This window comes from Mus caroli, chromosome 14, assembly GCF_900094665.2.
Source record: "Mus caroli chromosome 14, CAROLI_EIJ_v1.1, whole genome shotgun sequence".
NCBI lineage: Eukaryota > Metazoa > Chordata > Mammalia > Rodentia > Muridae > Mus > Mus caroli.
In genome coordinates this window covers 65736863-65763580 of record NC_034583.1, presented here as the reverse complement: position 1 = coordinate 65763580, position 26718 = coordinate 65736863, and the positions used below count along the sequence as shown (strand labels likewise).

General features: G+C 43.8%; 1 protein-coding gene across 9 annotated transcripts in view; it reads left to right on the top strand.

Annotated features, from left to right (window-relative positions):
- Lrch1 (leucine rich repeats and calponin homology domain containing 1) overlaps window positions 1-26718 on the top strand; it is a 185350-nt gene that overhangs the window by 73033 nt on the left and 85599 nt on the right. For 8 of the 9 annotated variants that reach the window (XM_021181697.1, XM_021181695.1, XM_029468713.1 and 5 more), the window contains exon 2: window positions 12876-13020. In XM_021181697.1, the coding sequence (XP_021037356.1) occupies window positions 12876-13020 (145 nt within the window). Of the gene's footprint in view, window positions 1-6428; window positions 6726-12875; window positions 13021-26718 lie in introns of those variants that run through there. The other variant, XM_029468715.1, reaches the window with a different exon arrangement.

Sequence of the window (26718 nt, the reverse complement as noted above, 5' to 3'; positions counted from 1 at the left end):
GCATGGGAGTATTATTGGTAATATCTTTGAGGGTTTTGGTGGCAATAATTTTTCCCCCCTTCGGCTTTTTAAGGAGCACATTGAAATGGGCGCAGTGGTTACTTCTTGATGTTTTGCTTGTTTGAGATTCATTTTACTGATGTGATTGATCCCATGTGGGATCAATTCTGAGTCTCCTGTGATTTCCACTTCAAGATGCTGTTGCTAGCGTCACTGTTTCTCGTGTTTGACATGAGCCATTACTTGAGTTTCTTGAGTCGCTAGTTAGCCTGAAATTCTCTCCACATCAAAGGAAAAGGTTCATGTCCCTGTCTTGGAACCATTTAAAGTGGCGCTAACACCTTCTGTTCCAAATTCATTGATCTCTTAGAGGGGGAATAATTTTATCTTTGATGGGGAAAGGCCTGATGTATGTGCTCTCCTCCCTGGCACCGTTCACACTGCTTTTTTTTTTTTTCTGCAGAAAAGAAAACCAAAAATGATCATATTGATTTGCCTATACTAGCGGTTTTGTTTGTTTGTAATAGATGTGGATGTTATATGCTGCCTTGTATGAACTTGGCCTCGGGTATGGGAGGGACTGAATTTCTCAGTGGTCTTGTTTGCCTTTTTATCTTTATCATTGGGAAGAAAAGTGTGCAGAGTGTCCTGGTACTTCCAGGCCCCAGGACTCCTCCTTTTTCAGAATTGGGAGCAGCCGGGAGTTTAGACATGTGCTGCTATGCCCAGTGTATGTACTGCTTCATTTATTTATTGTTCCAGGCCCCAGGACTCCTCCTTTTTCAGAATCGGGAGCAGCCGGGAGTTTAGACACGTGCTGCTATGCCCAGTGTATGTACCAGTGTATGTCATTTATTTATTGTTGTTTTTGTATTTACCATTTTGTGTATAGTAAAAGGGCCCAATTAACCGTGGATCCTGGAGGACTGATGCTTAATAGGAATTTAATGCTCTTTTTGATTTCTGAGATCTCCAACCAAAGCAAAGACCTTGGGAAAATAATTCTGGTATCATTGGTTTCTTACGAGGAGCTCTTTTTTGTGGTTTCCCCAGCACATTACCCTGTCTTTTGTGGCTAAGGACCAGTCTTTCTGTCAGCACTCTCACAGTACGCAATGTTTCCTCCTCGATAGCAAGTCTACAGTGCTGATAAAGTAAAAGGCCGCAGAGGCCTTAGCATCTGAGAGCTTCATGGTCTTTGTACTTCAGAACAGCTCACCTTGCAGCACTTGTTAGAATCGTTAGTCACTAGGAATTAGTCTTTAACAGTTGTGTGCCAGAACTGCTGCTCTGATGTCAGCTGCTCCGCTTCATCAGTGAGACAGTCCTTATATGTGATACCAGAGAAAGACCACAGAACTGCTGGAGCCTCACTCCTCCTTGCGTTCTGAGAATCCCAGTCTCTGCGCCTCTCCTCACCCACTGAGCAGCTGCCCCAAGTTATGCTGCACCTACCAGGCAATCCCAGGCTCCTCTGCATCTGGAGAAAGCTCACTCCTACAGCAACCTGTGCCCCTGTGCGCACCTGTACACACCCCACTGAGCTGTGTACACCTTCTTTCCACACTGAGATTGTTTTCTTGTGAGCCACGACCTCCCAGGGTCAGCTGTAGCCCCTTGAGCTCGGGCTGTTGCTGTCTGTTCCCTTTGAATCATTTCACTCCCCAGAAGTATCTGCCGCGAGCCAGTCTGGCACATGGCTAGCAGCACGAGGAGCCAGCCGAGGGATAGGTGGACTGAGCAATGGATGGCGGGACAGAAAACTGTTGTGCGATTTAGTGGACAGAGAAGCCATCAAAATGGTTTTTAAGATTTTTTTCCCCCACTCATTATACAGAAGCATAAGTAGTTTGGCCAGACACCACAGCACGTACCTGTGATCCCAGCACTTTGAAAGCTAAGGCAGGAAATCCGTAAGTTCAAAGCCAGCCTAGACTAAATAATAAGACATTGTCTCAGACACCCTCTTCTCAAATAAAACACATATACCCATACATATATATATATATATATATATATATATATATATCACATATGCATAGTTAATTTTAAAAAGTATAATTAGTTTGCTGGTATCTCATATGAAATATGCTTGCCAGTTTAATCTTAAGCTACTTGTAACTCAGACCTTATTTCTTACTATCTAATGGAATAAGACAGGGCAACGTGTTTGTCTCTATCCTCCCTAGAGCCCTTTGCTCCCTGTGGGCACCACTCTGAGGGCTTACTCTGAATGGCCCTGTCCAACCCTTTCAAGAATTCTGGAGCAGCTACTATTCTTGTCTTCAAGTTACAGGTAAAGAAACAGAGGCATAGGCAGATTTGTCAGATTTCCAAGTCTTCTGAGCTGAGTGGTAGGGACAGGGCTTGAAGTTACTTACACAAGGTGGCCCAAGAACCTGCTCTCCAACCGCGTTTGACATTGCATTCATTCAGCAACGTTCACAGAGCTCTAGCTGTGTGTCTCAGGGGCCTCACCGCCATAGAACTTACGAAGTTAAATAGGCAACCACCATACACAACTAAATAGCTATCTGTGTGCTAAGGGAAAAAAGAAACCATGGGACAGAAGATGGTGGTGATTGATAGTTAAAACTTTGAGAGCTTATCAGTGAGAGACCTACTTCTTGGTGGATCTCAGAGATATATGCCTGAGAGCTGGACTCTCTCCAGGCTTTTAGGAATTTGCTTGTTATTTCTGCCTGTTTGGTGCTCCAAGTCTCTGGTGGTAAAATCTTCAGAGTCAGGACTCAACATTGCCTGGAGCCTTGTTCCCTTATTCTAATGCCCCTCCTGTGGGTGAGTGTTGAACCATGGGGCTGGACTCCTATGTGTGTGGAGAGTAATAGGAAGTAGGTTTCCCAGCTAGGGGGCTTTGTGGGGCAGCGAGGAAGCTCAGGTGGAGAGATAGAGGAGACCTTGCCTAACTAATTGGAGAAGGGTGGTGACCCCAGGCCACCCCACCACCCAACCTGTCCTCAGGAGGAGCCACAATATCAAAGTAGAAAGAGCTTTCCAGAGCATTAGGAGGTACAAGGTCTTAGGCACAAGTGAGCCAGGGCTTTGGACTTCCCTGTGATGGGCACACATCTCACCCAGTTGACAGGACCTCATGGCTGGTACTGAAACAGTAGTTCCTAACTATCTTGTCTCAGTCACTGTTTGTCAGCTGTGATCCAAAAATAACATAAGCCTTCCCCCTCAAGAGAGAGACCAAAGCCACACAGCTTTTTATCACAGTTTGTTATGGAAGCTGTTCTACTTTCTCTCTCTCTCTCTCTCTCTCTCTCTCTCTCTCTCTCTCTCTCTCTCTCTCTCTCTCTCTCTCTCTCTCTCTCCCCTTATTGGTATTCTCTTGCTTTGCCTAGTTTGTAAATTCCACTTTATCATGGGCACACATATAGAATAAAAGGATAGATGGGCCCAGTACTATCTGGGCTCTTTAGGTATCTCCTGGGAGTCTGGGGCTGCAACCCTCTTGGATTAGGAAGGGGATGCTGGCTTCTGAAGTTAATTACATGGTAGTATGTTTATGGTCTTACTTGGGTTTCCTGAAACGGCTCATGATAGTGATTTCCAAGAGTGGGACTTTTCTTCTGACCAACAGGATATGGCCCACAAGGTCCCCAGCTGTCCTGGCCCATCAGAGCTTGTACATGGAGGATGCTAGTGGCTGCAGATTTCGGATGTTATTGCTGGCACATGAGGGATTCAACCCGTTCCTCATGAACTACCACTTTCCGTTTTTTATACAAAAACAGCGTCCCTCTGCTCAATCTTGCTGACTGCACACTGGGTTCCACGTACTGTTTTCCTACTCTACCCTGCTTATTTTTACTCTTTTGGCCACTTTATTTTAGGGATTTGCAATGCTTGCTTTGGCAGCGTGATCCTCATTGTTTTATTTCTGGCTGCTTGGCTTTCGTGTGAATACTTCAATTAAGTAGCGGATGTGGGCAGACCGTGTCTTAGGGGTGCCGGTTTGCTGCCCGAGTGTGTTTGTGTTGGTGTGTACTTGACTCTTCACTGCAGAGCAAGACCCCAGGGTGGGATTCCAGCTAGGACAGTTGCCCTCCTGGGCTGGGTAGAGAACAGAGGCATCCAGGAGACGTCCCTTCATTTGGAAAATGTGTTAAAGACCTGATCAGAGGTCACATAGCTTTTACAAGGCTGTGGAATGTCTACTGACCAGGCTTAGAAACAGGCCAGTTGTTAAGGTGTTTTCTTTTTACAAGATTTACTCAGATGGACAGTCAATCTTTCCGAGAGCTCGGCTTCTGAGGCTGAGCCGAGAAAGGGCTCTCAGGAAGCTTTGGTGACTGTTCACACAGCTGGGAATTAGTTCTGCTTTTTACTAGTCTGAACCTTACTGGGAATTACAGAGGCATCTGCCTTGCCTCGTTATTGTTAAGGAGGGAAAGAAGAGGGGGCTGTGAAGATGGGTCACTCAGAAGTACTTGCTGCGCACGTGTGAGTTCAATCCCCAGCACCTACTTTAAAAATAAGGTGTGTAGGGGGTGGGCAGAGACAAGAGGCTCCCTGGGGCTTCCTGGTCAGCTCCAAATAAGCCCAGAACAGAGACCAGAGGAGGAGGGGAGTCTTTCCAAAAAATAAGTAGGTGGAGAGCAAGTGAGGAAGACAACTGGTGTGGAGCACACATATCAACAAAGGAAGGAAAAAATTTAGTTTTCCATGTCTGTGGCTCTTTCAAAATATGTACAACTTCATTCCTGGTTAGATTTTTGTTGCCCGGCTTGTATTGGAAACTTGCTGAGAAGACAATGGGAGTAAGGCTCAGATCCAGTGAGGGCTGACTCCAACTCGGGCAGTATTTTCAGCCCCACCTTTGGATCCTGCTATGGGACTCTCTGTGTGTCCAAACCAACATCCTCTCCGGATTAGCCCTGTCTCTGGGCACACACTCTCCCAAAGTTATGTTTTAAGTACTGTGCCTAAGAGATACATAAAACAAAAATGTCTCTAACCTGTAAGCCCCTTGCCCTAAGACAGATACACCCTGAAATGCTGGGGGCTATTTATATAAGAAGTGTTTGCTACCCAAAGCAACTTGACCCAACCTCACCAGATGTCCCTGATCACATGTAGGTGGGAGGTTCGGAGGCAGGACATATGTCAGGATATATGCTTGCCCCTGATTGGATGTGGTGGGAAATACATGGCCTTATGGGTTTGCCTTTATAAGCCTTTGTAAAATGTGACTCGTGGCCATTTTCTGGGAACCCCGGAATAGACCTGGCCAGAGTCCATCATCCTGGCCAGTATTTAATGAAAGCTTGTTTCAAAATTGGCTCAAAATTGTCGTAGTGGTTTTGTTCTCCATGGTGGGACCGGGCAGGGATGCTCATCCCTGTAGACTGTCGGGGCATCATATGGATACCCCAAGAATCCCCATGGCTCCAGTCGTGATCCCCAGGCTTCTGAAGTGACTCTAACACGCCAACAGGCTGAGAGGTTCTAGGGAGGTTTTTACTTAGGGAAACAGCCCTAAATGGAGTCACTGATATCTGCTCTGTATTTATAGAAGCCTGAGAACTGTAAATAACCAAAAAACAAACACAAATCACCCCTCCAAGTTCACGGTCCCTTGCAAAGCCTGTTTATCTCTCATGGCATGGCTCAGGTCTTCCTGAGTCTTTCACCAATGTGTACCGCCTGCTTTTAGATTTTGTCATTGGAGATTAACAAGTGAATTGCCCTCTTAGCCTTTGCTTCATGTCTAGAGAGCGATTGTTTTTTCTGGAGTGGAGAACATTTATTGCTCAGACTTTGGGGGTGTCTGCTTGGGCTCTGATGACTTCTGTTAGGAGCCTAGGTTAGGGGTGCTTACTGTCCTGTGCCTTTGTTTATAGCTAAGTCCTAAATTTACTTTTCCTCCCCTCCTCTCTTCTCTACTCCCCCCCCTTCTCTGGACCGCCTCCCTCCCTTCCCCTCTCCTCTTCTCCCCTCCCTGTCTCCTCCCCTTCCCACTCCTTTCTCTTTCTCTGACCTCTCCCTTTCCTCTCCCTTCCCTTCTGCTCCCTCTATTCTTTAGCCCTCTCTCACCCTCCTCTTCTTTCTGTTTTTTTTTTTTTTTTTTGAGGGGGGGCAGGGCACAGAAAGTAGGCACTGTAGCCCACAGCTGGCCTCTGAGTGCTGGGACACCATCATCCAAGCCTGGTTCTCAGGTTTTCTTCCTGCCTTCCTGCCCTCTTCCCTCTCTTCCTTGGTTTAGTGCTTGGTTTTCAGGTAACAGGAAAGACTGGGACTGGACTTTATTCTGTAACCTGATACCCTGAGTGCAAACAGCTCAGCTCAGGCTTACTGCCCTTTCTAGGCATCTTTTCATTTTCTCTAGAGCATACATGAAGCTCGGAGGAGAAGGTGGCGGCCTATCCACATTTTTGTACTCTTCTTTCTGTCTTCCACTAACAAGGTTGGGAATTAAACAATGCTAAGAGTCACAGAGAAAAAGCAGCCATACATTTGAAAACCTACGAAGCCCAGTGCTTTTCTGTTACTGCTAGAGATATGACTCAGCTTCCCTCTGGCCTTGCTCAGAGACCATGTTGGCTATATTTTGGTTGTAGTTTGGACGAATCAAACTAGAAGATTGATTTGTTGCCCTGGTCTTGTTGGCATCATTCCATGAAGAAGGATGGTCTCCTGGGGAAAGCTGTGGAATTACCACTGTGGTTTGGGCAAGCCACCCAAGCCTGTTCTTACCCGTAAGTTGAAGGCACTTAATAGTTTGCATGAGCATCTGCCAAGTGCTAGTCAGATTTCACTAGATGTATCTGACCTTACAGCCAGGACTCAGCCTGATTTAAAACTTATGTGTGTGTGTGTATATATATATATATATATATATATATATATATATATCTTATTTATTTTCAAATTATGTCTATGTCTGTGTGTGGGTATGAACAATGCTTGTCCTTTGGAGCAGGAGTTACATTTGATTGTCAGCCCCAATATGGGTTCTGTGAACCAAATTCAGGACCTCTGGAAGAGCAGTACAGGCTCCTAACATTGAGCCCTCTTTCCAGTCCTCGATCTCGGCCATATTAGAAACGTAGTTTGGAATATCCCCATGGTTTATTGTGATCGTGCCTCAGTTTTCTTTTAAATGGCTAAGCTCCTTGAATGTGTGTGGCTTTTTATTTCTGTCGAGAGCATATACTTGGGAAATGTTGGACGGATGTGTAAATAATTCATCATGACGTTAATTAACCCCAACAGACTGTTTGTTTTGTTTTAATTTCCACACTGCTGACTGAGGAGGCAGCTGTTTTTGTGTAGGCGTTGGGAGAGTCTAGGCTGTGTGTAGATTTCTGACCCTCTAATGTAGAAACTGACACAAATCTAGAAATACAGGAGCTTATGGCATGGGGTGGGGAGTTGTCAGTAGCTTGGTGGATATGAAGGTCGACTTATTTGGGTGCAGTGAAGACCTGTTCATGGCGGATACCCATGGTCAACAGCTTACAGTGTTTCTCAGCCTGTGGGTCACAACCCCTTTGGGGGTTGAACAGCTCTTCACAAGAGTCACCTAAGACCATGGAAAAGCACAGACATTTACATTATGATTTATAACAGTAGCAAAGTTATAGTTATGAAATAGCAATTAAAATAATCTTATGGTTGGGGGTCACCACAACATAAGGGACTATGTTAAAGGGTCACAGCCTTAGAAGGTCGAGAAACCACTGGATTAGAATTTTCTTTGTTTTATATATATATATATATCCTAACTCCTTAAAGGATCATTGAAAAGGTATATAAAGAATAATAAATTAAAAACATCATGTTTAAGATAGCTCAGGTGGTAGCACGTTTGCTTAGTGTTCACAAGATCGAGGTCTGAGGGTCACTGAGCTCTCACAAACCTATAAACCAGATCCACCAGTCCCTGCCTTGAACCTGGCAGGGGGATCAGAAGCTCAAGACCACCTACTACTATGTAGAGAGTTTAAGGTCAACCTGGGCTACATGGAACTCTGTCTCAAAACCATACCCAGCCATAACAGTTTCAGATGGGTATGATAAGGCAGGCCCTGTGGTTGAAAGGTTAACACTGGCAGCTGAGGCAAGAGGGTTGTGAGTTCTAGGCCACCCTGAGCCTGCATAGGAAGATCCTGTCTCCAAAAGGAAAAACAACAACAAAACCCCGAGACCAAGCAAGCAAACAAACAAACAAACAAACAAACAAACAACAAAAAGAGATGAATAGCAAGATATTAGACCCAATTTAAAATGAGCAAGAATTAAGGCTTTTCCCTTCAGCGGTTAGGACTAACGCCATCTTTGGAGAGGCTTTGTGGATGAATCCTCTCAGAGTTAGTAATGGGAGGAAGCCGCTGACCGTTCCTCCACACCGGGAGACCATGGAGGAGATAGGAGGCAAGGACAGCAAGCAGTCTGCACTGTAAACACTCCAGTCGGCAGACTACATGGCCAGGTTTTCTCTCTGTGAACTTCATGGGATTTTCTGAGCTGAACTCGCTCAGAAACAGCGTGTTTTCTGGGTAGATTTCCTGCTTTGTGGAACAGGAAAATCTGCGTGTCTTCTGCAGAGAATTGTTCTTTCTGTGATGGCCCTAAAATTTCAGGAAAGGAAATTTGCTTCACACCCCTCTTTCCTACATTTGCTGCCCAGAAATTGACAGTCGCTTCAGTCTTTGACTAAAGCACAAATCCATTGTGTCCTGAGAGGGAGAATGTGGATGTCCTGGGAGATGCCTTTATACATACAGAGTTGGATATTTCAATAGTGTATGTATGATATATCATGTATATTCACATATATTGTTTATCTGGATACACACACACACTCACACACACGCACACACACACACACACACACATCTACCTGTATGTGCATGCATGTGTGTGTGTGTATTTGAATGCATTCAAGTCTTTGCAGGCACAGAGGGGTCTATAGTGAGAAGCCAGTTCCGTCCATCTGACCAGAGGGCCATTGTCTAGAAAGTGCAGCATTCACCAGTTTCTTAACTCTCCAGAAATAGTTACAACTAAGTAACTGTGTGGAACACCCTCTACAACTCACAAATGCTGCATGCCCTGTTTTATACATGGCCGTTTACCAGCATGGGCAGTTTATCTTAGAGATGGTGCCCTGTCAGCCACAGAGAGTCCTTGTGTTCACGCTAATGAATGATGTTACAGTATTCCAGTATTCACAGGGAATGCAATTGTTGTCACAGCCATGTTTATGGTTTAATTTGATATTAGCATTATTTATGATATTTATTAATGGAGTGTGAATATTTAATCAGCCCTCCACTGACATTTAAATTACTTTCTAACTTGTATGATTTCAGACTCTGCTGAAAAGTATATCACGCATATTTGCGGCTGTGAATATACTACCCATATTTGTGGCTGTAAAAAGATTGAGTCAAAGTGCACATCATGTACATATGTCAGGAATCTAGTCTGTTTTGGTATATGTACACATATAATACGTACTGAAAATAACTACAGTCAGACAAATTATGTATTGTCTCACATAGTTGACCTTTGTATAGGAAGTACGTAAAATCTCTTAGCACATCTCCAGTGTATATAATATTCTTTTAAAAGGGAGAATATTAGAAAGCAGCCTAGTGAACTTGAGGGGAAGTCAAGGGAACAAACGACCAAGATGGTCATGGACCAAAGCCATACACACAGTGAAAGAAAGTGTATAACAAAGGTGGAATTCCAAACCGAGAAGAAGGCATGAGGTCAGCAAGTCATCTGAGGAACCAGGCACCCTCGCATACAGAAGCCGCCCATCCCTGTCAATAAAGATGCTGATGGCCAAAGAGCTGAGGCAGGAGATAGGAGGTGGGGCACTGGCAGGAAGAGAGAGGATTCTGGGAAATAGTGAGTGGAGACTTACCGGGATTGCTGAGGGGATGTGAACCAGCAGGTAGCTGAACTCAGGAGAGAAGGAAGAGGAGATTCGCCCCAGACTTGGAGGCATGAAGCTGAGGAGAGGCGCCTAACCATGTGGAAGACATAGAGAATAGTTTGAATGGGCTAAATGAGTTAGGAGCTAGTCAGGGAATGACGTTGTGGTAAATCTCCAACCCAAATATGCCCCGGCAATGAAAACACAACTCAATTAACATGAATACATGCTGTGCGCCTAGATTGGGCAGATCTACCATGACACTACCATCTTCCCTATATAAGAGACCCCTTAGAACTTGCTGCTTCTGCTCCACTTTCCTTCTTCCTCCTCCTCCATTGTCTCCCCCCCCACAGCCCCTTCTCTCCCAAAACCTTCAGCTCCACCTTCCCCTCTTTCTCCACCCAATCATCAACTCTAGCCTTTATAAATTAAGGTGGGAAGCAGGTTTACAGGAAGTCACCTGAGTGCTGACTCATTCCTTGTTTGCATCCCCTCACAGGAGAACAGAATTAACATCAAATACAATTAGCCCCAGGGCTGTCTGCAACAGGATGAGCCGAAGATTGTGTCCCAGACATTTATTAATAAATAATTAGTCTCAGAGTCGGCATTCTGGAGAAGGGCTGGGAAGGAAAAAGGGATTTATTTTTTACACACCCACCTTACACCGTCCATTCCTGTAGCACCTTTATCCATGCATTATTATTGGTGTGTGTGTGCGCATGCGTGCGTGCGTGCATGTGCATGTGGGAGCAGGTTATGTGCAGCTCACAGCATGCGTGTGAAAGCGGGAAGACAACTTTGTGGAGTTGGTTCTCACCTTCTACCCCTAAGTGGGTTTGAGAGATGGATTCTAGGTTGCTGGGCCTTCACTAAGGGTCACTTTTCTTGCTGAGCCATCTTTCTGAGCCCTCTTCTTCTTTTAAAAAAAATATTGTATGTATTATGCAAGTGTGTGTGCCCTTATGCTGAAGAAGAGAGCTTGCAGGAGTCCACTCTCTCCTTCTACCACGTGAGTCTCATAGAATGAACTCAGCTATCAGGCGTTGTCTACTAAGCCATCATGGTACTCCCACCAGTCTTTTGTTAAAGAATTATTTTTATTTTATGCCTATTGTTTTCGTCTGCATATGTGTCTGTGAACTAAGTGTGAGCCTGGTGCCTATGATGTCAGAAGAGGGTGCCAGATTCCTTGGAACTGGAGTTATAGATGGTTGGGAACTCCATGTGGATGCTGGGAACTGAACCCAGGTCCTCTGCAAGAGCAAAACGTGCTCTTAACCACTGAGCCATCTCTCCAGCCCCTCTTATTTTTTTAATCAAATTTATTTTACTTTTATTTTTAGCATTTACTATTTACAAGGCAAGTGCCATGGCATGTGTGTGGATGACATTTATTGTCATCGGTTCTCTGCGTCAACTATGTGGGTTCTAGGCATTGAACTCAGGCTGTCAGGCTTGGTGGGCAGTGCGTTTACCCACTGGCCCATCTGACTAGCCCTGCTAGTCCTAATATGAACTGGAGCCCCAAGCTGTAAAACCCTTCCCAGATTTACTCATTTTAAATAGCTGCAACCTCCTGTTGTTTGATCTCTGCCTCAGTTTCTCCTTACCCTCAGTTCTATTATGATGGATTCTGCTAAAATGTCACCAGTTAACAGCCTTTTACTGACCATGCCTTCATCATAGTAGTGTCTGTATCAGACTGTTTGATTCTCACTAGTGTAAAAGGTAAACAATGCTATTCATGTAATTACAATTTATGTTACTTTAATTGAAACAATGTTGCATTGCTTTATGCACAGGAGCCCTTGGCATACTCTTCTGTGTGTTCTATCTCTCCATTTTTTGGTGGTGGGGCTGCAGACTGAACCCAGGACTTCACATGTCACGGGAGTTTCCCCAAGCCACATCGCCAGCCCTAGTCCTACTGAGAGTAGCATCTCCTTATCTTTATATAGGAAGAGTTTGTTGGTTTGTGAATGGAATGGCTGCTGTCCCTCATTCCCTTTCATGGGTTATCTGATGGGGGAGTTATTTACTTGTTTTGTCTTAAGTATTGTGCTCATGGACCAAATTTATCTTCTTCCTTCAAGCTCTCTGGGAAGTCTTAAGTTAATGAGCATAAAGTTCCCAGTTTATCCTCCAGGTAACTGTCTGGCCTTCACTCTTCACAGTTGTAGCATCTGTTTCCTTCCTGTATTTGGCATCATGTCTACTGTTCCTATCGCATCATTTTGTTGGGGGGGGGGGCTGTGTGTTCGAATCACTCCACAGGACTCTGTGCACTTGGCTGTGGAGTTCACTTTTACTGGTAGTTGTTCAGCAGACACATATTGGCTCTTAACAGACACAGTTGGTTTGTCTTGGTCTTGTATATTGTAAGTTTTCTGGTGATTAAAACATTTTTTAAAATGTGGATTTTATATTTGTCGAAGATAAAAAAGACATATTCCATCTCCACTAGAAGTGGATTCTAGTTGGAAAGTCAGTGCATATAACGAATGAGTGATAGTTATGGTATTTGTATATGTGTAAAGAGTTACATTCTTGCCTAAGATAATTTTCATAATAGGTGAAAAGTTCCTTGTATGTATGTATCCAGATTTATAAACCAGAGACCGGAAGTCTCACCAGCATCTTTGTTTTCCTTATGTGTGTGCTTCTGAATCTGCCCAAGAAATAGAAACCACAACAGAGGCACAAAGACAGCGATGCTGATACAGTTTAGATCATAGCATTAAAGCAGGGACAAGGCGTCGAGGATGCTGGTGATGTGCCCACAGCATCGAGGATGCTGGTGATGTGCCCACAGCATCAGGGATACTGGTGATGTACAGATAGCATCAAGGATGCTGGTGATGTGCCCACAGCATCGAGGATCCTGGTGATTTGCAGACAGCGTCGAGGATCCTGGTGATGTACTGACAGAGTGTTCTTTTTTTTTTCATAGATCTATCTAAAAACAGACTGGTGGAAGTGCCAATGGAGCTGTGCCAATTTGTATCACTGGAAATTCTTAACCTGTATCACAACTGTATCAGAGTCATTCCCGAGGCCATTGTTAATTTGCAGATGTTGACCCACCTAAACTTGAGGTAGGTTTCACGTGGAAACTTGCGATCGCCTTCCTTCAGTGACCAACACAGAACCATCCTGCGTTCCTGTCTACCTTCCTTTCGATTCTTGATCACACTGGCAAGTAAACCATAGAGATCATTAAGAATGACCTTTGTCCTAGATTTACAGGGTCTTTAGTGTCACTCTTTGTTGCTCAGGTCCTGGGCTTCCCCGGATGTCAGCAGGGCAGGGTTCTGAAAGGGAACGACTTATGAAACATCACTGTGCCCTGTTTGATGGCGTGTGTAAGGATGCTAGTGTGCTATCTTCAAGAATTCATGTAGCTTTTGAAGGAAGAGGGGAAGAAGAAAGTGAAGAAGCACTTGGGAGGCAGAGGCAGGTGGATCTCTGAGGTTGAGACCAGCCTGGTCTACAGAATGAGTTAAGGACAGCCAGGGTGAGAGTTGGGGGAGGGGGAGGAATGAGTGCCCTAGGTAATTTTAATTCACATTGAATTAAGCCAGGGTTTGCTGAGCATGCCTCCCTCAGTCTATGTTGGCTTCCCTCAGTCTATATTGTATAGCATCGTGTAACACTTTAAAGCTGCAGACTAGCTCTAGGGTTTCAAGGACACTAATTGTTTTAAACCTTGGGTTTAGACTTTGCAGCTAGCTGGCTGCTCTGGTCAGGCCCTGGCTCTTTCAGGAGAGGGGATACAGTTGTTCTGTTCCCTGTACCTGAATGGAAGCAACCTCCCAGGTTCTAGCCCGAGTCCTTCCTCATGCTGCCAGCATTTTGGTGTGTAAGGGGTAGAGCCTAGTCAGAGAAGAGGCTTGTGCTGCATAACAAACACACTCAATTTTAAAGCTCAAAATTCCCAGCAAGCCAGACACAGTGGCTCTTTATAACAGATAATGACGCCAGTGGGCTTCTTGTTCTTCTGGTTTCCATTTTGTTTTAGTTGGCTCCTGAAAAATTAGAGGCCTTCTGCTTTGTTTGTAGCCGAAACAGCAAAGAGGGCTGCCATCATGAGTCTAGGAATGTACATTTCCCCCTCAAGGTTAAAAACATTCCTAGGTGCAGTTGTCATTAGCTTTAATTTATTATTATTATTATTATTTTTAAAAAAATAACATGTAAGGTACTGTTAGGGTAGTCTGCAGGTTCACCTAGCTAATTTTCAGTTCCACAGGTTTCTGGTTAGTCTGTCTAGCTTCACCTACAGCAGAAGCCTGCTCCCCAGGACTTGTCTGGGAGCCGACACAGCAGTGTCTGTAGTTTCTGGTTCCCTGATTTCTCAAGAGACTTATTCATGAACTACTATTGTTGCCAAAGCCAGTGCAGCCCTTCTGTTTACTTACCCACTTCTGTCCTGTTATAACATTTTTATCCTAATAGTTAGCTTACAGTAATAAGTAAATCAGTGTAACATAACTTCATGGTAAGTCCATGTGCACCCAGAACTTTGGGGCATAGTTGACTATACAATCTTAAAAACGTTGGTGATCTAATTTAATTGTTTTTTTTTTTTTAAATATTAATGTTGAGTGTGTTCTGAGGAGTTCTAGGTTGTGCTCAGTTGAGAGTGAATTATTGCTGTCCTCAGATGAGTAGAAAGGATAGAATCAAGCCTGGGCCTCAGAATTCTTGACAGGAAAGGGAGTGGAGAAATGCCTCTGCAGTTATGATCACTGGCTGCTTTTACAGAGGACCAAGGTTCAATTCCTGTCACTCACGTAGGGTCTATAACTCCAGTTCTGAGAATCCAGTGCCCTCTTCTGGTACCAAGACTGCAAGGAGTGTACAGAAATACATGCAAACAAATTACCCATATACATAAAATAGTCTAAAAACGTTTAAAAACTTAAAAAAAAAAAAGAGACTAAGAACCTGTTGGCGATGAACACGGACTAATGCAGTGGGCGTTCTGCGGTGAATTTCTGCATGAGGGATGGGGTCTCATCTCCCAGTTGTATTTGTAATTTTAAATTTTGTCTGTTTTTCCTTTTCTACATTTCCTACCGTGAATATTAGCAGGGCTGAGACTGTTCAGGTTCTTGCACTGAACCTGTGATCTTTGAAGGAGCATGCTATAAGGAATGAAAGATAAGAGAGAACCTGTCTCTTACTGCCCAGCAGCTTTATGTGAGGAAGTATAAAACACATACGGCAGCCTCTGAGCTTTTTAAAAGGCTAGGCACTGCTGCTACTACTGCTATTGCTACTTCCTCTTCCTCTTCCACTTCCTCTTCCTCTTCTTCCCCCTCCTCTTCTATTACATTATATCTTAAATTTCTTTTGTGTGCGGCAAGTACTGTGTACTGTGGTGTGTGTGTGTGTGTGCAGGTCAGAGGGCAACTTAACAGCAGTCAGTTCTTTCATTTATCTTTGTGGGTCCTGGGGATTGAACTCAGGTCCCCAGACTTAGTTGCAGGTGCCTTTAGCCCATGAGCCATTTTGAGAACCCAATGTACTAAATTTCCTGGTTTTCTGTGATCAACCATTCTGACCAAGGGTAACTTGGGTTTGTTTGGCTTACAGCTGGCTTACTGTCCATCATGGAGGGGCATCAGGTCTGTAGCTCTAGGCAAGAGCTGATGCAGAGGCCATGGAAGGGTGCTACTTACAGGCTTGCTTCCCCTGCCTTGCTCAGCCTGCTTTCTTACACAACCCAGGACCACCTACCCAGGGGTGGCACTACCCACAGTGGGCTGGGCCCTCCCCCATTAATCATCAATCAGGAAAATGGCCCAAGGGACTTGCCCATAGGCCAGTCTCAGGGTGACACTTTCGATGCCTGTATATGATTATGTAAATATGAAATGATGGTGAGGGAGGTTTTGAGTGTTACATTGTTATTATGTAGTGAGAGGCCTTACTCGCTGCTTGAGTAACAGATTTCGGAGCTGTACTTGCTAGTACTACCTGTCTTTGAGCTTCCGTTATTTCTAGGCTTGGGAATGGCTTTGGTAGGATGAATATCACACTGCTCTTGCCTGAGATTTGTTTGTTTTTGAAACAGTAGGTGACTAGCAAATTTGTTTACTTACAAATATGTATAACCTTGTCTAGACAATGCTGTTGAGTTACATCACAACACTTGAGTCTTCTGTGTGACAGACAGCTTCCTGACTCAAACTGGCCCTGACTCCAGCTGGCTGCAAGCTAGTAACCGGAGGGGCTTAGGAGGTCATATTTGGGCGACAACCTTAACAAATACGGGGGTCTTGGAATTTAAATATTCATTCTTTGGCTGTAGGTGTGGAACAGGTTGGGAGTCTGGTTTCTGCTTTCAACGTGTGTGTTCTAGGGATTGAAGTTAGGAGCCTGGGTTGGTGGACAGAACCCTAGAGCCATTTGCCTGCCCTGAGTCCTCTCCTTTTATAAGCCACTAAAACATTTTCTTTTCTGTGGTGCTTGGTTCTCATTCATTCATATTCTCTCTCTTCCTCCTCCTCCTCCTCCTCCTCCTCTCCCTCTCGTTGTCCCTCACCCCCGCCCCCATCTCGTCTATTAACTAGGAAGACTCTTTAGATAAAGTGGTCCAGATAAACCGCCTTCCCAGATCTTGTTCCTGTACTTAGCATCAAGCACTCCTGTTTCGTTTTATGTGTTGTTTCATTCATTTTCTTTTGTTTCTGTGACAGTGGGGATCAAACTCTGAGCACTGTCCTCGGAATGCTTGTGCTCTGTCACAGAGCCTTAGCGCCAGCCCTGTTCTTGCTATATTTAAAATTTCTCCTTTTCTTAATAAATTATAAGCAGGACTTGCTAATTTTGTACGTTCTAAAATAGAAAAAAGATCCCATATAAAGATACTTTGAGTTTATGGCAAACGTTCAAAGTTGGTTCCATCCCCTGAGAAACATTGTATATTATGGCAGTGTAGGCAGCCATAAATATTTGACAACAGTCATGGTGGTGATGATGATGATGATGATGGTGGTGGTGGTGGTGGAGGTGGAGGAATAGGGACATGTTGCAGCTGCCTAGCCAGGTTCTTGGCTGGTAGAATCTCTTGGTGCAATCTGCAATTTTCAAATAGCTGCTTTGTGCCAAAGACCCTCTCGTCCTCTCAAGAGGCAGGATTAATTCACACGTGAAAACATCTTTACCATGAACTGCAGTTAGAAACATGAAACTGTTTCCCGAATTTCTCACACGATGGAAATGTAACATTCGTGGAAAACATTGATGTGTTGCTGTTTATGTAGCCCGTGTTTGAATCGTCGAGGCTTTTCATCTTTGCTTTCTGGTGTTCACAAACAAAGGTTATGTTAGTTTAGTGTATGTGCCCCCTGTGTCTTCCTGTTTGAAAATGTCTTTGTCCAAGACACGTGGCCAAGAACAATAAAACTGATTCGGCAAGCCTGCTGGTCTACAGCAACAGGCACTTAGAGCTGACACCACACAGGCAAGCCTGAAAATCTATTTTAAACGGCTGGAAAGGTGTCAGAGTACCATAAGAAGCTCAAACAGCCCAGAAGAGCACAGGACTTGGCAGCAGTTGGTGTTGTGAATCTTAGAACGCAGACTTTGGCATAGCATCTCATTTCAGAGAAGGGAGGTGTGAAAGACTGAACTTCTTTATAGCATTTAATCAGACTGCTTCCAGGATGAGGGGGCGTGGGTTTCCTATTCTCAGAGGAAACGCGACCAGCTGGGCCTGGATTGCTTCTCAGAAACCCCGTGCTCCCTCAGCTTAGCTGGAGTTGGTTTGGAGCTATTGCCAGTGTAGAGGTTTGTCTGGTCCACAAGATGTTATCACACTGGAAAAGGAATGTATTTTGGCTGCTGTCTCTGCTGCCCGGTATCCCTTTTGGCTGCTAAACAATGTGCAAAAAGAGCCAACTTCCTGATAGTCACATAACCCGTATTCCCACATTCCTCTGAGGCTCCTTCTCAGAAAGAATCTTTAATCCCCTGGACACTCACTCTCTTACTGAGGGACCCTGGGCCAGGGCAGCTTTAGAAAGCACAGCTGTTTCATTTTTGTTGTTGTTGTTGTTGTGAAACAAAAATTAACGTTCATCATTCTCCTGCCTTGTGCTGTCATTTCTAAAGAAGCCAATGTGTCTCTTCTCTCTAGAAAACTGGAAAGTTGATACTGTTTCTCTGAACTTGAAGATTTGTTTCACTTACTACAAATTCAAATCTCCTTTTTATGAAGCTCTATTCAAAAGGAAAGTGAGAGCATTTTTGTGTGCGCATGTATGTGTGCTTCTGTATCTGTGTGTGTATTTTTGTGTGTGCTTGCATATCTGTGTGTGTATATATGTGCATGTGTGGACATGTACACATGTATGTGCGTATATGATGGTTATGTTGTATCTTACGAAATCTCAGATACATAGAAACACCAAAACACAGTGAACCAGTTTGGAGTTCAATAATATTAATCTTAAAAAAAAAAATCTGAAAACACTTTCCATGGAACAGTAGATGTGGAAGAGGCCACTGGGACATGCAGGCTACATAGCACAGCTGTCTCCATATGTCCTAAGCCCTTCTAGGGTTCCCAGGCATTTGCTCATATGGTTGAACATATAGGCAGTGGCCCCTAAACTTTTGGGTGTGTTTATAAATGGTGCGTAAAGTGTGTGTAAATGTATGTCTCTTTGTTTTGTGCTGGCAGGCTACCAAACACAAGTAAATTAATAATGGGATATTTCTTATCAAATGCCATTCCTTTTAGCGTAGCCCTTCCTTGGCAAGGCTTCCGTGGAGGGTTTTTCCATGGTGCACACCTGATCACAGATGTTCTAGCTCACTGTTTGCATTGGGAGAAAGCAAGCTACAATACAAAGGCGACATTATGCTCTCAGCAGAAGCAAGGCTGAGTCCGCTGGCTTTGTTTCCTGCTCTGTTTCTGATCTTTCCAGGGATGTGAAGATCTTTGTGCCCCAGAGTAGCTCTCTGGAAGTAAGGGGAATGCTTATTTGGAATTCACTGCAGACATTTCTCTTCACGTATGGCAATTCTCAGTGTTTATTTTTTTTCTGAGGTCCCACATGAGCAAGCTCAAAATTGCGATCATTTTTCTAACTAGACCAGTAAAAGCCCTGTGAAACATTGCCATTACATCAATAATCAACTCATTACATTTCCTGTAAAACTCCTGCAGTTAATACACTATCTTATAAATAGTGATATGAATGAGAGGAGAGATTGGAGAAAAAGAACATACATGTATGTACACATAAATGTATATATGTGCATATCATATATGTGTGTACAGATATTATATATGTATATAATGATGTATCTTATAAAAAAGCAGAGGAAGCCAGGGATATGTTTGATAAGAGTGAGGTTTGGTGAGATGGACGGCGTACCTGTGCAGGTCCCAGCCACACACACAATGAGGGTGGGTAGAGTTTATTTAGGGCATGGGGAGGGGAGTAGAGACAGAGAAAGGCAGAGAGAGAGAGAGAGAGAGAGAGAGAGAGAGAGAGAGAGAGAGAGAGAGCGTGCACAGTGAGCGAGCGCACTCCACCACCCTACCCCACCCCCCAGCACAAGAACATGCATGGGAGGTGGGTGGTTAGAGGCAGGCCATGAACACATGGAGAGAGAGGCTGGAGGGGATGGGGAGAGAAGCAATAGAGAGTGAAGAGGGTAAGAGAGGGTAAGAAGTGAGGAAGGGGCATACAGCCCCTTTTATAGTGAGTCAAAGTGTACCTGGTTTTTGCCAGGTAACTGTGGGGGCAGAGCCTAGAAGAAATGCTACCCTATAATATACATAATAAAGAAAATTTTGGGTCTGTGGAATAATCATTGTCCTCATCTCCAGCAGCACCTTGTAGTCATGACAACCCCCAGTGAGCCCCTGGGCAGCCTTTGTAGTAGGTGTGAGGCAGAAGAGGGATTTTTCCCAAGTCACTGAGTGACAGAAACGGGTGGTACTGAGCACTTGAGCACTTGAGTGCCATCTCCGCTACATTCCATTCACTGTAGTACTATTTCATAAACCTGAAAGTGATTGCTAGGGAGATTTTCAGGGACAGCCTAAGTATAAAAACAAGAAGCCTTTGTATTTGAAGGTAGCAAGGTCCTTCCTTGTATTCTTCAGACTGTAAATTCCAGCATTCTTTTCCTTATGCTTTTTTTTTTTTTTTTTTTAAAGTTTGTTTTTGAGCCAGGACTGTCTTGGAACTTGAGACCAGGCTTGCTTCAAACTTCAAACTCACAGAGCTATGTCTACCTCTCTTCTAGAATATGCTCCAAGTGACTTAAGGGTACCCCAAAGGGCTTCACCCACCTTCTCAAAACCCATAACTTCTTCTGTCCTAAGATCACCACCCAGATGCCCCGAGCCTTTAACACATGACCTTTGGGGGTCACATATGACTTTCGAGGGTTAGTTGTCCAGACCATACTATACACTGTTCTTTTAAATCGCGCTTAAATTGTTTCTACTTTTCGGGATCATTCTGACCAGTGAGCTTTAACCTCTATAGAGTTGCTTTAAGGTACCTTTTAAAAATGTATTTTGAATTTGATTCATTATTTCAAGCTATGTTTCCTGTCTGTAGATTCTTTAGATTGTTCAAGATTTTCCTTATAGCCTGTGCAATTAGTTCCATGAGTAATTCGTGTGGGGAAAAAAGAATACATATACGTGTAAAAAAAAAAAAGTTGTCAGCTCCAGATTTAAAAGTCACTCACTTCTCTTCCACTGCAGCACCTTTTTTGTTTGTAGCTGGTGTTTTATTGAGACTTTTGTTGCTGGGATTAAATAACTGAGCAAGACATCCTGAGGGTGGAAAACTTTGTTTCAGCCCAGGGTTCACATGGGATCCAGCTCAAGGGCAGGTCCCAAGGCCTGACACTATTACTGAGGCTATGGAACGCTCACAAAAAGGTACCTAGCATGACCGCACTCCGAAAGACCCAACAAGCAGCTGAAAGAGTCAGATGCAGATATTTGCACCCAACCAATGGACAGAAGCTGCTGACCTCTGTTGTTGAATTAGGGAAAGGCTGAAAGAAGCTGAGGAGAAGGGTGATCCTGTAGGAGGACCAGCAGTCTCAATTAATCTGGACCCCCAAGATCTCTCAAACACTGGACCACTAAAGAGGCAGCATGTACCAGCTGATATGAGGCCCCCAATACACATACAGTAGAGGACTGCTGGGTCTGTGTTCATTCAGAAATGATGCACCTAACCCTCAAGAGACTGGAGGCCCCAGGAAGTTTAGAGGTCAGGTTGGGTGGAGGGTTGGGGACATCCATGTGGAGACAGAGGTGTGGGGAGGAGGTATGGGATGTGGAACAGTCTCAGAGAGTGGACGAGAGATGGGGGAGGGGAATAAAACATGGTGTGTAAGAAAATAAATTAATGAAGAAGAAGGAGAAGAAGAAGAAGAAGAAGAAGAAGAAGAAGAAGAAGAAGAAGTAGAAGTAGAAGAAGAAGAAGAAGAAGAAGAAGAAGAAGAAGAAGAAGAAGAAGAAGAAGAAGAAGAAGAAGAAGAAGAAAGCAGCTCATGTGAACCCTTGTCCTGTGGGAGTGAGCAGGGTTGCTCTACTTCTAGCCGCCTGGAAGCAGCTGGAGAGGATGCTTGTGCTAATGGGCTTCTTCCTCCTGCCTTGTTTCCTCTTGGGTCCTTAGCCTATGGGCTGGCGTCGCCTACATTCTTGGCACTAGTTCATAATTCTATCACGATGTGGAAGAGTTGCACAGCAGTGAGCTCATTGAACAGGGCTATAGATGGGGGAAATATTTCCCAGAGGCTACAGATTCTTTCACTTATAGATCAAGTATTGTAAGGAGTGTGAGGGACCCGTTGGCTGCAGGTGGCGGAGCAGAATCACAGAATGACCTGTGTGCTTTGAGAGTTCACTTGCTTTGAGTTAGTAAGTTGAATGAGAGCCCTACAGGGAGTTCAGGCAACTACTTAGGAGCACTCTCCACTTTGTAGATGATGTCTTCCATGAGACCACTGTGTCCTTTAGCCAGAATGTACCCTGGAAAATAGCTTAACTTCCCTGTGGTGACCATTGAGTGTTTGGTTACAGTGAACTTAGATAGAATCCATAGGACTAGCCAGGAATCCTTTATCATTGTCTAAAGGAAGTTTCTTTTCTTTATTTCTTGAGAGTCATCAAACTTTTATAGTTAGCTCTCCAGATATTCCATAGGAAGGCTCTATAGCTTATATACTGTAGAAAAACACTATCACAGGTAGTATATAGTTGGTTGTAGTTCAGAGTGATGTTGCCTGGTCCTGACCGGGAGGAAGCAGAACTGTTCATATACCTTTCTATGGGGCAATGGGCTACTCGCAGGCAGCCTGGTTTCCAGTCGAGGCTAGAGCTTGAACCCTGGGACCTGTTAGTGGTAATTCACTTACATGGGACAGAAGGAGTTCTCTCATGAAACCAGGCTGTCTGTGCGTAGCCCATTGCCCCACACCTTTCATAATTTCAGGAGCTTTGCATAACTTCATGAGCAAAAAAATTTGCATAGCTTCAGGAGCTGTGGGAAATAATGAGATTTTGTTTGATAATGATGCCAGCAACGTTTCCCTTCCTTAATCACCCTTTCCTGGGGCTTTTCTGCTTCTTCCTCTTTCTTCTCAGCTCTGAAGTCTGAATATTCTCTCTTCCTGCACTTATTTAAAGCTGGAGTTTCCCAAAGTTTTGGTCCCTACAGCTTCCTCTAAGACCTCCTGTCTCACAAGTCCCAAGTTTATTCTCCATCTGTTTGGCTCCCTTGAACTCCATTCCTTGCTTCCTTCCTTACCTGCCATCCTGGTCCTCTTGGATGTCTCATTTACACCTCAAAATCTAGCATGAACCAAACTTAAGTGTAGAGGTTTGAATGAGGATGGCCCTGTAGACTCCTATGTTTAAATACTTGGTCCCCAGTTTCTGAGGCTGTTTGGGAAGGCTTAGGGGGTGTGGCCTTGCTGGATGAGGTGTGGTGTGTGTGTGTGTGTGTGTGTGTGTGTGTTGGGGGTAGAGGTTGGGTTTGGTGGTGGAGGCAGGCTTTGAGGTTTCATTAGCCACAGGCAATTCCCAGCTAGCTCTCTTTGTTTCCTGCTTGTGGTTCAGCCTGCTGCTTCCCCTCTGATGTCATGGACCAGTATACCCCTGGAACCGTAAGCCAGAGGAGGTTTTCTCTGTGTTGCCTTGGCTGTGGTGTTTTACCACAGCTGTGAAAAGGTAACTAAGACTAAGGCCATTTCTTATGTACCTTGGCTTCTTTCTCGCTTTCTTTGATGTTTTTATTCTTCTCTGTCACAACGGCTGGTGATCTCAGAATTATCCCAATCCCTTTCCTTCATCCTCTTTTGCAGGGACCAATCATTAACTATTGCTAGTGCAGCGTTTTATTGCTTCCGGCCGGAAAGTCTGTGCCTTTCTCTCACCATCTTCTGGGTTGCTTGTGCTGTTCTTAAATCTCAGAGTGTATGCATGGAGGGATGACCCATGAGCTTTGGTAAACCTGTTACTAAGAAAGCAGGTGGGAATTAAGAATTTGCTGGCCAGTCTGCCTAGCTTATTTGGCGAGTTAGAGGCCAATGAAGGAACCTGTCACAAAACCCAGGGTGGATGACATACACATGCGAGCACACATACACACACCATACACACACACACACACACACACACACACACACACACACACACACACACACGCACGCACACCCTCCCTGCAAACACATACAACAGTATAACCCCCAAACCTATGTTGCTGGTTTTGAAAGTGTTTGATAAATTAACATTCTCACGTATAGTACGTTTTCTTGGAAGATTCTTCCTTGATTTTAAGCATGTATTTTCATTTTAAATGAAGCACATTTCAAGCTGGAGTTTTTACAGTGACTGCCATGCTCTTTGAATTTAACGAGCTTGGTTGTAAGGAGAGAAGTGATCTGAGGCCGAGGCGTTATCTAATCAAACCGTGGTTATTTTTTAGCAGTGGTTGCTACCCAGTTGGGCTGTAAACATATGGAATATTTTAAGCAGTGAGTTATTTATACTCAAGAGGAGACTGATGGGCTGTTATTGTGGGAAACCAGTACAGTTGCAGTCCCCAAATATGGTACAGGCAGGCACAGCTGAAAGGCTGTGCAGCAGCTACTGCAGAATTGCGTTGAATGCTGAGGCCTGCCTTTGAAGATTCAGTCTGGGGGCCTGATTTTGGTTGAGTTCTCCTTTCAAACTGAATCCCTAACCTGCTCCAAACATGCGTTTTACATGTGTGGGCATGAAATTAATTGGCATAGTTTCCAAGAACCCAGTTCAAGTCATAATTGAAATAATCATGTGCGTTTCTAGTTTTAAGGCATTTTAAGATTGCAGATGACAGGAGTGGTGAGGCTGTAGTTATCACAATTGCTCTCAAAGTGAGGTTTAAACTTGGGCTCCCAGATTGGGTGTATGCATTGAACTTGAACTAAATCCTTTTTTTGGGCTGAGGTTAGTGAAGAATAGTAGAACTCGTGAGACCCTGGGTTCAAAACTTTCAGATTGAAGTATTTATGTAATATATTTCTTTTGTTCTACAATGAGGCATAAGTATAGTGTTTATTTGATTTTAGATTTATAGCATAAAATTAAAGTGCATCCATACTATCACGAGGTAACTCAAAGGCAGCTTTTGTAGTTAATTGTCACACATTCCTGTGGGAAGGAAGGGCCTGGGGGTAGGAGTGCTGTGCTAGCTGTGCTGGCTGTGCTGGCTGTGCTGGCTGGGGGGAAGTGCTCAGTCATTAAGGAAGAAGCTTTGCAGGAAGCAGGAAGCAGGAAGCAGGAAAATGAATGGGTCCTCTATGGATATTGTTCACTGCCCTGTGTGTATGAAAACTAGTAAGTGCTATATGCAAAACAGAACACAGCAATGATGCTTTCAGGGAAGGCAAGCAGATCTCACAGCAGGTGAGGTATTCCATCAGCAAAGGAAATGTCCTAGCTAAAGCAATGGCTGCTTCTTGCAGATCAGGTGCCCAGCACAGACAGTCATCCTCCAGCAGTCAGTCCAGGTGTTTATACTCTCTCTCTGCTGGGAGCTGCCAAGGCTAAGTCTGGTGTGGCCACACTGAAACCAGTCCAGTGACTCTTCAGCCCTGAGGTGTTTTCTTATCAGTTCTGTGGAGGTTAAATAATTTCACATCACTGTTTCTATAACTGTCTGAAGACCTAGAAGTATATCCCAGGTTCTTGTTTTGCTAGAGAAGAAATGGGTGGATGACTGCAGGGAAAAACTCATTGACTGTCTGGACTAAAGACAGGACTTGGCTGGGGGCAGAGCCCAGTTTGGCAGGTCTTTGATTCTATTTATTTTTAGCTTGCATGTTTTCACTGATTGAAACATAGAATCTTATTTTAATCTTTTTTTTTTTTCCTGTTAGAGAGTAGGAAAGCCTTATTTACTAAACCGAGTAATTATTATACTCTTTAATAGTATAAAATGTATTAGGTAAAATTCTCCTAATTGACCTACAGGTTTTTAATGTGCCTGTTTGACTTGGGGCATCTGGATGATTTCCATACTTAATAAGTAGTTATGTCTTTTAGGTCTCCAGTGGTGTCTCCCTTGCCCTTGCTAGTCAGTGCTTAAAATCAGTTGGAATTTTAAGCAATTAAGGACAATGAGTTGAAGTAGCTGAGCACTTATCTGATCTATTGTTAACTCTCCTTATAAACCATATTAGTAGTAAGATATGGATGGCTTTGCTTTCGTTTAGTGTTTGGCCAAGCACTTTTGCATCTAGAAGCTCATACTAGGTAGATCTGTTAAAATATCTTCTATGTTTGTTTGTTTGTTTATGTGTGCACATGTGTGAGTCATTTAGCATATGTGGAGCTTTGAAGACCACTTTCTGCAGTCTGTTTCTTCTCTTCTGCTATTGGTCCTGGAGATCCAATTCAGATTATCAGTAGTGGTGGTAAGCTCCTTTAAATGCTGAGCCATCTTACCAGACCATGGTAGAGCTTACTATGTTCATTTTTTTAGCTAGCAAGGCCATAGAGATTAAATGGTGTACCTCAACCTATAGAAATGAAGGTTTTGGCAAAGGTAGGATTCAATTCCTCCCTTGTGGTTCCGGAATTGGTAGGCATTCTGCACAGTAATACAAAGGTCATAGTAGATAAATCTTTGATAAGCATTCTCTATGAATTATTTCTGAGCCATTTCTAAGTCAGTTTATTAAGTGAAGAACATGCACACACACAATTATATTTTGTATTATTCCTTGATAGTGAAATCAGATAAAGAATATTACATGTCTATGGTTTAAAAATTTTTCAAGAAAAATAATTCTAAAATAAACCAACAAAAAGTAATTAATTTAGGCCTTCAAAATGGACACTGATAAGTTCTTCAGTCAAGATACATATAGATAATACTCTCTTAAAAATAAACCCATCAGAAACATCTTGTCCTGTGAATCCCTTAATTTAGGAAAAAAGTGTTGAGGTTTGGTCTTTTGCTATGAATTGTAATGCTAAATACTGGCCCCCAAAGTTGGTTGTCCTCAGGAACAGGATTTTCTTGTACACCAAGGGATGTTATGTAGCCTTGCTCCTTAGTTTAAAACCATTTGGTTGAGTAAAGATGTCTACAGCCTATAGCTGGGCGGAAGAGAGGTAGGCGGGGCTTCAGTTCTCTGGATGAGGAAAAGAGGGAATGGTGGAGAGAAGACACCATGGCTTAAAGAACTAGCCATGAAGGGGTAAAGTATCCACACCTTGGTCTTCATTCTTCCTGAGCTTCATGTGTTTC